The sequence below is a fragment of the Hippoglossus hippoglossus genome, chromosome 24 (genome assembly GCF_009819705.1).
Source record: "Hippoglossus hippoglossus isolate fHipHip1 chromosome 24, fHipHip1.pri, whole genome shotgun sequence".
NCBI classification, from domain to species: Eukaryota; Metazoa; Chordata; class Actinopteri; order Pleuronectiformes; family Pleuronectidae; genus Hippoglossus; species Hippoglossus hippoglossus.
This window is the reverse complement of record NC_047174.1, coordinates 11,730,665-11,745,069: the sequence shown is the minus strand read 5'-3', so window position 1 is coordinate 11,745,069 and position 14,405 is coordinate 11,730,665. Positions and strand designations below refer to the sequence as shown.

Sequence of the window (14,405 nt, the reverse complement as noted above, 5' to 3'; positions counted from 1 at the left end):
GTCAGTGTGTGTCAGTGTGTGTGTGTGTATTAATTTGTGTTAATGTGTTTGTGCTGCCGTAATGTTTCTTAGCCTGCTGGGCCTCCATCTGTGGGTTTGTCTGGTGTCATTTCCACTCTTCATGTCCCACTACTTCACACACTGTGAAGTGCTGTGGTCACACACACACACAAACACACACACACACACGCACACACGTTTGCGCAACTATTCTTATCAGGACTTTGCATTGATTTCCATTACTAACCGTAACCTAACCACAAATCAAATCTTACCCCGAACCTTAACCAGGACCTCCAACATGATGTTTTGTTTCATTAGGACTGGGCTATGTCCCGGTCCTGTCAAGGTCAGTGTTTATGCTGGAAAAGGTCCTACCACAAACGAGTAAACACACACACACATACACTTAGAACCACTAATCAAACACACACACACATAAATTAATGCACACCCGCTCACACAGACACAGTTGCTCAACACAAAACAAGAGCCCCTGGGTACAATAGAGGTGCCTCCTAATACTTATTATCTATCATGCAGCAGTTGAACCCCACTTATTCTAACACACACACACACACCCTCTCCCTCACTCGCTCTCTCTCTATCAAACAGACTGTGTATACACAGAAAACTCACTCATAGAGGTGTGTGTGTGTGTGTGTGTGTGTGTGTGTGTGTGTGTGTGTGTGTGTGTGTGTGTGTGTGTGTGTGTGTGTGTGTGTGTGTGTCTCTGTGTGTGTGTGGCGAATAGTAACACAGAAACTGATTAAGTGAGTGAGGGAAGAATGGAAGCGTGGGGTGGGAGGAGACAAGGAAGGAGAGATAATGGAAGTGGGGGCCAGAAGGAGAGAGGGGAAGAAACGGAATGATAGCAACAGAAAAGGAGGAGGAAGAGGAGAAATTATGGCACAAGAAGAGAGGGATAAAGGAAAAAGAAAGACAAGCAAGAAGCAAGATGAGGGAGAGGTTTTGATGAAGGGAAGAAAAAAGGAGTGAGAGGAGAGAAAGGGAGCGCCACTGGAGGGTTGGGAGATAAAAACGGAGGGAAAAGGCAACAAGCAGAGGGAGCCTGAGCCATTAAGGAGCTGGCAAAGGAAAAGCAAAAGAACAAAGCCGTTTGCACAACTCCTGTTTGAATTCACTGTGGCTTTACTGCAAATTCTTTAATATACAACCACAAGTATTCACCCTTAAGAGCTCAGAAGTCTATCACAAGGTTTTTCATTTTTGTTTTAGAAACATGATTAGAAAGTTATCTCATTCGGACAAAATGTGCTTTTTTTTTTCTATCTGCATTTAAGAGCGTAAGGTAATGCTCTCACCCAAAACCCTGCGCTCGCACTCAAATATCCCCTGCTTGTGCTTAGATTTCCTGGGATCCAGCTTCAGCTCTTCCCCTTGCGCTCGCGCTGCTTCTTTGCGAACAATTTCATTCGTCATCTCTACACATGGCATCCTATTGGTTGGGGAATGTCGACGGACTTGATGCAGAAGAAAAAATGCGGGAGCAAAGGAAAAATCCAAGAGCAAGTGTTTTCATTTGCGCACAGGTGCAGTGTGAGCACGAGAACAGTTGGCGATCTAAGTAGGGTATATTTGAGTGTGAGCGTAGGGATTTGAGTTAAAGCATTACAAAATCTGAACGTGAAATCAATAAGCACTGCTCTCAAACTGTGCATGCTCTTAAATAAAGACAGGAAAAAAACAACATAAACAACAACTTGTCCATCTCTGCTGTCTTCTCCGAGCATAAGTGCTTTCAGTCCAGTTCACTTCAAAGCAGCACAGCAGATAAAACATATCGAGACAAAGCCGAGCATTTCACTCTCTCCGCTTTCCTGTGATAATGTCAGCGATTCTTTGGTCGGATCGCGGATGGAGAAAAAAAAAGCTAATCTGACAGACAGACGGAGGAAGCTATCAAAGGCAGCAGTGGGGAGACAAACAGATGGACAAGCTTTCCATCAAAGACATAAATTTGCTGCCGCATAGTTTGATTAACAAGGCAGAGACAGAGCGTCAGAAAGAGGATGACCGGGCAAGGGAGACAAAGAAATGGAAAAAGAGGAAGATAGGAGGGAAGTGGCGTGAAAAGAGAGACGGTGTGAGGAGGGCAGGTGCATTCCTTTGAATGGTGCGTATGATATTAATCATCATCAGTTAGTCAATCATGCTAAATAACTGTGAAGAGCTTCTGCTGCAACCCGCAATTATTACTAATGACACATTCAGCTCGGTGTCTGCACACGCACACAAACACACACACGCTCACCCTCTCGTCTGATTGATAGTCTGCAGAGAAAGGATGTCCTCCAGCCCTGTGCGAGTGTGTCTTCCTACGTATTCAAGTTTTGTTTGGAGTGCATGCTCAACTGTGTGCATTTGGATTTGTGTGAACATGTGTGTACTATTGTGTGTGCACCATTCAGATGAAACTGTTATATTTGTAATTTGGGAAAGGGACGTGTCATTATTTGTGTTTCAGAGTTTGAGGGTTTACTCAGTTCTAATTTGACAAGCTACAGCTAATTGGAATGGATTGATGAACTTTAAGTCTGTTATGATACCCTCTACTGAAAATATGATTGGTCCGATAATTTTAGCCCATCAACATAAACACACCCACACCGACATATACAAATGCAACTCTGACTTAAGATATGTCCAAAATAAGGTTTTATTCTATAAAAATTGCACAAAGCTTTAGTATCATTATAATTCAATTATCCTTCAAAACTTTAACAACTCTATTGTGTATTATATATATTTCAACTATGGTCTGTCTTTATGAAATTCAATATTCCTTATCCCTTCTTCACTGATGACATGAACTTGTACTTCTCATTGACACTGATATGCCTAACCTTCATTAACTTTTCAGTTAATCTTAAATCAGGGATATTTAATTCTGGATGGCCAAAATCTCCTTCAGCTAAACAAAAAAAACATTTTCTCATTAGTTCTGACAATTTTCCTAAAAATTCTCTGGGGTCTCACGTACTATAATTCTTTGACACTGTGTTAGAATTCAACAGACAATTAAATTAGCAGGAGGTCTTTTTTCTTTCTGTCTCCGCGGCAAAGATAGAACTTTTTCCTTCTTTTTGAGATCTTGAAAACTGTTTCACATGCTTTTATCAACTCTTAGCTCGACAACTGCAACTCCTTTTTCACGGGAGCCTGTGAGTCCTCCCTGTCTTGTCAAGTTAAGAGAAGTCCTTTTTTTTTATATAGCACCAAATTATAAGTTTTGACACGGCACCATATCTCCTCTGTACTGGCTTCCCTCCAATAGTTACCAATCCAACATACAGTTGATATAAAGCTTTTCTTTCCCTCTCAAAATTCTGACAAAAGACTAACCTTTAAAAAATTGCTCTTTTAGTCCCCTTTAATTTTAGTATCATTAATTTTTTTTATATATTTTTTTTACTGTATTAAAAATTTCCTTCTACAAAGCATTTTGCTCAACTCCTGGGGAACTTGACGTGACAAATGTCAATCCTATCCAAATGCAACTCTTGCCCAGTAAAAGACGAAATTAGTTGAAGAGAAAGAAATTCAAATGACACGACCATTATTTAAAGTTAAAGAATCACATTCCAGCCAGACTTCCTTTTCATTGTTGTCTCCCAGCATAGAGAGCAGCATCCAGCTGACACAGAACAAAAGTGGCAGAAATAGATAGAGACAGAGGGGTGGACAGTCACAGACAGAGAGGGAAGATCTGTCGAAATACCAAACTGATTAGCCAGTGTTTCTGACATTTAAATGCCACGTTTACATAAAGGAATGTTTCCTGGGAATATTAATCATTACAGTTAATTCAGAAGGAGATGTGAGATGAATCCATGGTGCTCTTGGCATTGGAAGTGTGGTGTGGTATTGGAGTTAACGGCAATGTCAAAATAATATAGGAACTACAGTATTTTGAGATGTTAGTTGACTTTTGAATCACTATCCTCTAAGTCTCATCCTCCTTTGTTGATCCTCATAACCCACTGGTGTTCGGGAAACCAGGACAGGACCAGCAATACATCGGAAATACCATTTATTTTATGGCTTTTTCCAAGTAGTCGTAATGCCCCTTTGAGAATGTTGAATGTCTGTGGGACTTAAATTGTAATTACAATTTGTTCAGGTGCCTGAGCTTGGTATTGGGAATGAGAGGAGAAACTGGGTTTTGCCTGTGGGCCAGCAGTTGCTTATTATATTTCCAAGTAAATCCATAGTATTGAGATGAGGGACCACAATGATGTGACCTACAACCTAACACAGCTCTCAGTACCAGACGCCCACCTCCATCCGTCTCAGCTGTTCCACATGACAAGTCTTTGTTTAGGGAATTTCAAGACCAGTGACCATTTGGACTCTGGTCACTGGTCTTGAAACTCCTCCTATGGACTGTGCTGCTTGTTGTTTCCACCTTTCACACATGTTGACTAACACATGCTTGAACTTCACTCTTAAACAGATCATACCAGGCAACGTTTGACCTCTTGAGCTAATCACATCAGTTTTTTTGTATATTAAATTTAGTTTTGTGAGAAGTTGTAAGATAAATTGAACCTCTATGTTAACACATCATTTAATAGATGATGTCCAGCTTCAGTTCAGACCATCAGAGAAGTTCACATATAGAAACTTTGATACGTTTATTATGGGGGAAAGAAAACTAGACATTGTTGCATGATAATAACACTTTGTTTCTGTTCATTTTCTAACTAGTGGTGTGAGCCATTATCAGATTATTTGCAAGGTAGATCAAGAGTAGATTGTTTCCAGCAAACAAAGAGCTTAAGGTGTGATTCCCTCTTCAGTTTCATCTTTGATCCGGTACTCTCTCTTGACCAGCATGTGCAGCCTGAGTATTTTGCTTACTTATACTTGCTTATTGTATCCCATCTGTACACCTTTAAATCCCTTTTCACTTCCAGGCCTCCTTGTTTGCAAGTGATCAAAGATGCTACTCCAAAGCCTTTGACCAAATTCCCTTGCATTTTCCTTTTATCAACACAACTGTTCTACCTTAGCTAAGCATTAAACACTTTAAAAAAATATTTTAAGACAAAATCAAATCTTTGGTGTTTCAGAATTCTTGGCAAACAAATTAATCTTAGTTAACCAGCTCATGTCACACTGATCTTGATGCTTTTACATTGTCTTCCCATCAAATTAAGACATCTCTTAAATCTTCTTGTGAATAGTTTAATGGTATAAACAGCAATTTCCCCTCAGCCATATGACGGTAGATCTCTTTGGTCCTCTGATCAAATTTGTACTTCATTTTGTTCCTGCCATGAAACATTGGTGCTTGTAAACACCCATAGTAGTGTGGGTATGTTTTTTTAGCATGTCGAGCTATATACGATGAAATGCAAGCGCAGAACAAAATGTTAAGCTGTATCCTAACAATCTCCTTCACCAGCCCAGGAAGCCCTTGAGATAAGGAATTTGAAATGTGTGCACCACCGGGTTCAGAGGGAGCTTAACACAACTTTCTGAAAAGTTCAGCAAACTCATGCAAAGGTAACTCATCCGCTGTATGAGTCACAGGTATTATACCAGTGCCAGTTCCAGTGAAAGCACTGTTTTAAGGTTTATTACCACAAGCAAGCGTATACCAGCCTAATGGCCATCCTGTGATGTTAATTTAATAAGTCAGACTCTCACTGGGAGTTGTGCAGTCTATCTATAGCAGAGTGACTTAGGACATTATGGCTATTACAGATATGACTGAACAGTTGCGATGACGATGAGTGGGCCTGGATGGAGGAAATTGGATATTTAATGGAGAGATTTTCACCCTTGATCATCATTGTCTCTTTCCATCTCAGCCCTTCTTCCATCTCCCCCTTTCCTTCTCCGCCATTTGCTTCCCCTCCTTCGCTCTCCCTCCCACGTCTTCTCTTCCCTACATCCTTTTATCTTTGCCCCCCTCTTGCTTCGCTCGCCCCATCTTCCCCGCCGTCTTTCCTCTTTCTCCGAGCCCTAAGTAGCCACAAATGGTCCCTAATAGCCTCCAATGGAGATGAATTGATCGTTGTGCGAACTGAATCGATAGGAGATTGCTTTTGCTGTACACAGTGGGATACTGCACAGGCAGGTGGCCTTAATTAAGTTAACAGTAAACCACGATCGCTTCTGAGTTTTATTGGGACAATAAAGTTTATGACGATTACAGAGACAGAAACAAATATGGCTTCAGAATGAACTCCAAGGAGGGAAAATATGTTCATATTTACGTCGATGTGTGATTTGCCTGTTGTCGCTACTCACTCGTCGTGCTCCTCATCTGAGTGAAAGGGTTTGTTGAATGTTTGCTCACTTCCTCTGCCTGTTTTCTCTCTCTCCGCGCCATCCCTGCTGCTTCCCTCCTCTCCTCCACCAACTCTTTCTCCTCACTTCTCCTCACTGTCTATCTCACCCTACCCCATCTGACCTCCGTCTCCTCCCCTTCATCCCTCCCTCCCTGTCGTCTATAATGGGATGAGCAGCAGAATTTGATCAGCAGTTTTTTAAAGGTCACAGAACCAAGCGAAAAGTCGCAGCCACAGAGCCGAGGGAACGAGGGAGGGAAGGATGAGATTGAGGAAGGGAGGAGGCACGCCGGAGAGAGATATCAGTCCGACCGAGTCGAGGGAGGAGAGGGAAGGGGAGAGGGAAGCAGGAGGTGGAGGATGGAGATGGTGGTGACAGAGAAGAAGAAGAGGAAATAAAAGACGTGACAGGGAAGTGCAGTAAAGATGAGGGGGAGGAAGATGAGGTAATTTGCTTTTTTATGACACAACAGATTTGGTGACAAATGCATGCATATCAAATAGGGAGGGGAGGACGGGGAACAGGGGGTGACGATGAAGAGGAGGGGAGAAGGGAGTAGTAGGGAGGAAATGAGAAGATGTGAGAAGATTAGTAGAGTGAGTAGGAAAGCGTGGGAGGAGGAGAGGGGAGAAGGTAAGGAGGGAGGAATGGAGTGACAGCGGGACAGGAAGATGAGACATTTTCACTTCTCTCCGCCACTGTCTCTCTGTCATCTTCTTCACTCTGCTGAGTAACAGTCAGATCATAATCACCTCTCCATCTCTCTCATCAGATCTCTTGGCCCGTCTCTCTCTCTCCGTCTCCCCCCCCCCCCCTTCTCTGTCCACTTGTCCTGTTTAAGATAAAAAGACACTTTTATCACTCTGCAGTGTCTCGTAATGGTCACACAGTGCAGCTGTCCCCCTGTCCGCAGCGATAATATCTCCAATAATATCTCTTTGATATCATTTGAGCTTTCATTATCAAATAGATCAAAATCTTTCCCAAACTCCGTCTCCTCCGGCTCGCTGCACTGTCCCTTTCATCACCCTCAACTCTCTGCTGCCAATCTGTTCCCTAAGTGTTTGAGTGTCTTATTTTATCACTTCAGCTCTATGTCTGTCTGAATGTGTCGGTGTATGTGTGAATGTGTTGGCTCACGCTCCATTGCTTCTACGCTATAAACGACCAATCCCTGTCTCTCTTTGCATTTTTTATTTCGATTTTCATATGAAACCTTTATAAGTTTCAAAGGTTTTTTGGTCCTCTCCTGCTTTACCTTGATGCAGTGATGTAGATGTGCACTCCAGGCTACAGGTGTATTTTTTTATCGTATCTTAGGGCCTGATGTTCTAAAGGTTTGCGACTGTAAAAACGTTTGCAATCTTGATTTAACACGCCCTGTCCTTTTATTACGTTTGCCTTAATGAAAATACATTACCGGGCGTTTCTCGAGTGCGCAAAATGTTGGAAAGAGTAGATGCAAATACTTAAATTTAGCACACGCATTGTGATTCACAAAGCCTGAAGATAATTGCAGGGATTGTGACTGTGTCTATATTTAATGCGTTTGAAAGGTAGGTGCTAATCACAGATGGCTGCAGTTATTGTGGTGAGGAGGAGACGGCATGGAAGAAGACGGAGAGAACGTGTTTTTTTTTGCTCATCGCAGAAATTGAACTGCACCTGCTGCTCAATATTGGTCAGAGGCATCTCTTCCACCGGCCCCCCACCTGTTTTATTTGCCGAGGTTTTATTATGGGCTATTTTTTCCTGCCATCTTCTCTTAATTTCATCGGGTGCTCTTATTGTTTTACCCACAGCATTTACTTTCTCGCAGATACTCTCCCATATCGCGTTTCTTTGAGTTGTATTAATATTTCTTTGCTGTAGCTCAACAATATGTTTGTTTGCCTCTTCCACTAACACCTCCAATTCCATGGCATTCAATTTCAAGTGTTCATATTTCTGGAAAATTGGTTTTCAATTAGTTATTTGATATTATACAAACAAGTTCAAACATCATGATTGACAACTGAGACTCACTGGTGATTGCAGACTCTGGCACAGGATGGCAGCTTTTGTATCCAGTTTATTTTGGCTTCATTTCTGGATAGTGGGAGAAAGTGGAGAAGCGTTGTCCATCCTTATATATTCAGTTTGAGCCGAGATAACAATGACAGAGAGACTGCTGGCTCTGCTGCTGAAGCTCACATTCTCTTACTCTGTCATAGCCCTGAACTGTTGATGTCTTGATTCAGAGCTTTTAAGGTGATTATCTTAGAACAATACAATCAAATTAGCAGCAGATGGCTAAATATGTCATTACATCGACGGAAACATTGTTAATGACCAAACCTTCCACCTACAGTTTGTTAACACACTTTTAATTATGTAAATACAGTTGTAGCTCTTGTGATGAGAAAATAATCATTAGTCAGATGTAGCTGAAACTAATGGTAAAAATAAATAAATGATTATTGCTCTTTTGCCCTTTAAAGCATGGATTTTTTTCTTCTTTATTGCAATTAAACTTGATACAAACTAGACCAATTCAGGGGGTTGGCTGTGAAAATGGACAACACAGCAGGTGACGATACAGGGATGGATCCACTGTAGCTCTTCAGTCAGTCCCTCAGCTAACTACTGCATTTTAGAAACCCATGCTAACACGAGCGGTAGCATCAGTGCATGCTAACAAAGCCGTGGGAGGAACAAACACAGGTCCCCAGAGGGATTCTGTTCTGGCATTAGACAGATTGACAGAAGGCTGCAAACCTCTTCTGTGTTTTTATAAAGCGTATACACACACACACAGAGGCCTCCATACTGCACTACATGAATTCATAGATAATTCATAGTTGTTATCATGTCATCTTTATTATTAATAATAATAACAATAATAATAGTAAAACACTTAATTTATATCAGACTTTTAAAAACAAATGTACAAAGTGCTTTACAAGAAATAGTGATACAAGCTATTTAACAATAGTTTAAATGTCAAATGTAAAAAGAAAGAAAGGGAGAAAAGAGAATAATATACAATAATCAAATAAGATTAACGACCACAGGCACAGTTAAAGCACTTTTACAAAAATGTGTTTTTCAGCACGATTTAAAAAGAAGATAAGGAGCCAGTCAGTCTGATCTCCTCAGGGAGTGTGTTCGACAGAGTGGGCGCGCTAGATGCTTTAAAGACATTCATGGTGAAATTCAGTATTTGTTTATCTCTAATATAGTTCTATCTTGCCACCGCAGCCTCGCCAACTTCGTGATGGATAAAAAAAAAAAAAAGAAGCCCCACTGTGTCCACAGGTGGATGCACAGCACAGTATATACCAAGATCGACGAGCTGCATGTGAACATCCCTCTGCTCTTGTGCTCTAAGCAGCGGAACTGAAATGAACGTCTCTGTCAGCAGCATCAAAGCCTGTCGCTGCAGATCCCAGAGGACCCGGCTCGCCAGCTTGAAGCTCCACCTGTACGACGCTGAGGCTTTCATCAGCCGCACATATCACAAAACTGCCATTTCTGCTAACATAGCTGCTGCTCGCAACTTTTCCCAGCGCGCACCTCTCCATCTCTCTCCCCCAAGAGTCATAGCCGTTGAAAGGCTGGGCGATTTCACACCTTTATTCCAAGTTTGACCCGTGCAGAGGATGCTGGGTTCACGGCAGTGGGGGCTGCACACATGCTCTGTGTTCTGTATGTCAGGAGAACTCAGTGACTTAATTAGCAGGGGTGATGTACTGAAGCAGCTGAGGTTAGTTGTTTTGCAGCTGAGCCATGTAATGAGAATTTCGCATCAAAACCTGAGAGTGGTGTGAAGGAACAGATGGTCTGGCTTTGGATATTGCTCTTTATTGGCCTCCATATTAACTCAAGTTTGAACTCACACTCCAGCAAAAAAGAGATTTTTGCTGACTGATCATTAAGGATGTGTGTTGTAACGACCTGGAGAAATCAATATGGTTATTACCTGTACTGCACAAACTACTTCTTTATCCTTCCTATCACATTTTCTTTCCTCCAATTGTGTTCATGTGATTTATTGTGTATTTGTGGGGGTAGTGTGTGTGTGTGTGTGTGTGTGTCCCAGCTGGAGTGAAGACTGTTTATATTATTGGTGATGGAAAAGGGGCCCCCAGGGGCCTTAGTAATGGACTGGGAGGCCTCTGACTTCTTATAATGGCTTCTGTATGTGAGTGCGTGTGTGTGTGTGTTTGTGAGAGCGGCACAATTGCGGCACTATGTAATTCTCAAAAGGAGGACACACTTTTACATAATAAACTGAAAGAAACAAAGAAATACACACACACAGAGCGAGGGAGAGAGATGGAGCCTATCAAACACAAAGAAACACAATGTGTGTCTCACACTCGAACATTGTGGTGCCAGCTGAGCCCATGTGTGTCCAATAACAGCAGGTGCTGTCAAGTGCACGCCCAGCCGACCTGCCATGACACGGAAACACACACACACACAAACACACACATGCATGCATGCACATATGTCATCATACCTCATACCCTTTCTTTCAGCTTCCTCTTTTAAAAGTTAATGTTGCATAAGTCTAGTAGAGTTAAATACAAGGTTACCGGTAATGTGTGTGTTTCCTGTGTTAGTCAGTGTGTGTCTTTATGTGTGTGTACCTTGTATTTGTATCTGGCTGCGAAGGGCTGTAGTGTTGCCATATGGTCTCACATTAGGACACTCAAAACTTAGCCGCGCGTGTGTGTGAGAGAGTGAAGCAGTAAGACTAACAGGAAACAAAGGCCTTGATTTGAGCTGTTGGTCTTTAAACATTTCTACTTGTGAACAGTTAATATCTCTAAATGTAAATGTCTTTTTCCTTCCTTCCTTAATATACCAATAATGCATAATTCGAGCACTGAATCGGACAGCTATCACCATAGCAACGATGGAGGCTTGGACGCATTTGGGTCAGCCCTGGTGTTAATATATTTAGCAGTGCCATATCATATGCTGCACTGACTTCATTAACCATCTCAGCATGAAGCGCCAGAGCCTGAATGATAATGATCTCTCACACACACACACACACACACACACACACACACACACACACACACACACACACACACACACACACACACACACACACACACACACACACATACAGAGCACTGGGATCTTGACACAAATGCATAGATAACTGATTACATCTTACTTCATTATGATTAACGGGCTAATTGTAAATACATCCTCTTTAACCTCACATACTCTTTACTAAGTCTACTGCTGTAGAATATACTTATCATGTTATGTGAATTCTAATTAACCCTGAGGTTTCTGAAAATCTAAAATAGGTTTAAAATAATAAATGAATATATTTTGTTGGGAACAGGGTTGTCTTCAACTGGCGAAATGTGTATATTCTCATGTTTTTATTAATATTATTATTAATAAAGTATAGTAAATGATATAATACAAAATCTAAAATCAATGACAACCAATTAAATGACATTACATAATATTTAGATTTATGTGTGTTTATATAATATGTACTGCAAAGCCTATGTGATCTTCATAGTGCATGTTTTGTTCAACCAAACCTTTATTATTTCTATTAGAATTGATGTTTTTGCCCTGGCAACCCACAACTGTTGAAAGGAACTTGATGTTTTCTTGCCACTGATCTCCTCTCCTCCTCCTCCTCCTCCTCCTCCCCCACCACCTCTTCTCCTCTCAGGTCAGCGTGTTGGAGCGTCAGGTGATAGACTTCCTGGGCTACCAGTGGGCTCCCATCCTGACCAACTTCCTCCACATCATCGTCGTCATCCTGGGCCTGTTCGGCACGATTCAGTTCAGGCCGAGATATGTCACTGGGGTGAGTTGAACCCACACACACACACACACTAAAATACACACACACTCTCTCGCTCTCTCTCTGCGGTCACAGACATTTTCCATATCCATCAAATATCAGAGAATTAATTTATCTGCAAACTTTTAATTAGACTTATCCAGTGTTAAGCAACTGTGTGTACCCGGCATTGTTGCTGTTTCTGGTGCATGCTTATGACACAAAGCAACGAATAGTGTCATCGATTCTTAAATGCTCCATTTTTTTAAATCTACAGTTTGGAAAGTGTTTATAATAAAAATATATATATATTTTAGTGACTTGAAACGTCTTTCGCGAAAAAAATGATCTTTGCAAAATATATGCATTAGTGTGAATCTGTCGTTTTCATCGCTTTCATGAAACCTGTATCATTCTCATATCTTTAACTGCACTGTGTGTATAGAACAATTTTATACAGTGCAACAGCTAAACAACTGATCCTCTCCTCAATGTTGGAAACACTTCATTCATACCTAGAGCAAAGCTGTTCATACATAACAAGGAATACGAGCCTGTCTTCATTAATTATTGATTTCTTTCCGACTGGTGGGTCCAAGTTTTGAAAGAAGACAATGTCAATTTGAATATAAAAGAGCAGCGATACAGAGTGGGAGTAGGAATATTTTACCGAGGGGAGTTATGGGTTTCACTTTTCTGTTTCTGAGGCTCGTCGATAAAATAATTTATGTTTCAGAAAACTTAAGTTCCCATAGTGGCTGCAGGGCTTCATGCAGTCCAAAGACCCCTGCTGAAGACCCTCACATGCACACACGTGCGCATACATTGAATATTAAGTGAGGATCTTCAGATAATGAAAGTTCTATAGCTTATAAACTCTGCCTTGCCTCCTTCCTTACATCATTCATTCATCCTTTCCTGCCTTTTTGACGCCCGTACACACTCGTTCCATTTTCTCTCCCTGTCTGGTTTGATTCTGGTGATTGGTTGCTCTCCCCGCCGTTGTTTTTGTTTCCCTACATCGTAACAACATCAAAAGTGAAGCCTCCCTTTGTCTCTCCTCTCCGTCTCTCTCGCTCCGAATGCAAGACATGAACATGCTTTTATAATTCTCCAGCAAAAGCCTGTCAAACCTTGTCTGCCTCTCACTTCCCCCCCCCCTCTCTCTCTCCCTGTGTCTCTCGGCAGTACGCAGCCTGGCTCGTAGCGTGGATGACCTGGAATGTTTTCATCATCTGTTTTTACCTGGAGGTTGGGGATCTGTCCAGAGTAAGAAAACATTTTCTTGCAATTTCTGCATCCTTGTCAACTTTTCTGCTGTGCATGTCAAGAGTAAACACAACCTCTGGCAGGAGTTTAGGTGTTTTCGATCTCTGAGGCTGTCATTTACACCTGCATTCCAAGTGTCTAAATCCAGGCTGGGAACAATCTATATTGTCTCTCTGGTCCACAAATCCCTTTATAAGTCCCAAAACTGAGCAAAACATTGCAGCTAAAGCCTAATATAGGTTACTATCCCCCCAATTATAGTCCAAAAACTATTAAAAACTCTCCAGTGAGGCAAACGGTTGCACCTAGTGACTCGTCCCCTCATTACTATGAATGTGGGAACTGCAGTGTATTTTGAGTCGATCCCACATTCGCTGTCCTGCTGTCATTAATACTCATTAGCGAGTCTGATGTGTATTAATCTGCAGCGAAAAATAGTAACCCAAAAGTGCACTCATGCATTCACTGCTGTTTGAATAATATTTATTAAAAGCTACGGGGCCCAGCTGCTTCAGCCTGTTAGATGATATCTTTTTTAAGAGTCACATCTTCCATAAATGTTTATTTTTCTCCTTCTAAAAGGATTTATTGACAGTTAAAAAAGCCAAATCATTAAAGGGATGGTTCACCAAAAAATGAAAATTCACTCATTATCCGTGCACTCACCACTATGCTGATGGAGGGGTGGGTGAAGTGTTTGAGTCCACAAAACACTCAGGGGTAAACAGTGTTGCAGCTGAATCCAATACAATTGAAGTCAATTGTGACCTCTTCTTAAGACATAATAAAACAACAACAAAACCAAACATGCCCCCATACTGCTCGTGTGGTGTCATCCAATTGTCCGCAAAACCCGACATTCAAATTTGACTCGAAACGGCGTCATTTACACCATGGTGCGTTCACGGACCCTCGGGCACGCCATCGTGTGGCTACGTCCGATCGCATCACCACTTCCCACAGAGGACATTTATGCTTAAAAGACGGTTTAAATGACCTTGTT

At 41.6% G+C, this 14,405-nt stretch overlaps 1 protein-coding gene across 1 annotated transcript in view; it reads left to right on the top strand.

The window, feature by feature from the left end:
- nkain2 (sodium/potassium transporting ATPase interacting 2) overlaps positions 1-14,405 on the top strand; it is a 79,414-nt gene that overhangs the window by 26,516 nt on the left and 38,493 nt on the right. Inside the window, exons 2-3 of the mRNA XM_034580940.1 lie at positions 12,020-12,157; positions 13,322-13,402. Coding sequence (XP_034436831.1) covers positions 12,020-12,157; positions 13,322-13,402 — 219 coding nt within the window. The remainder of the gene's footprint in view (positions 1-12,019; positions 12,158-13,321; positions 13,403-14,405) is intronic.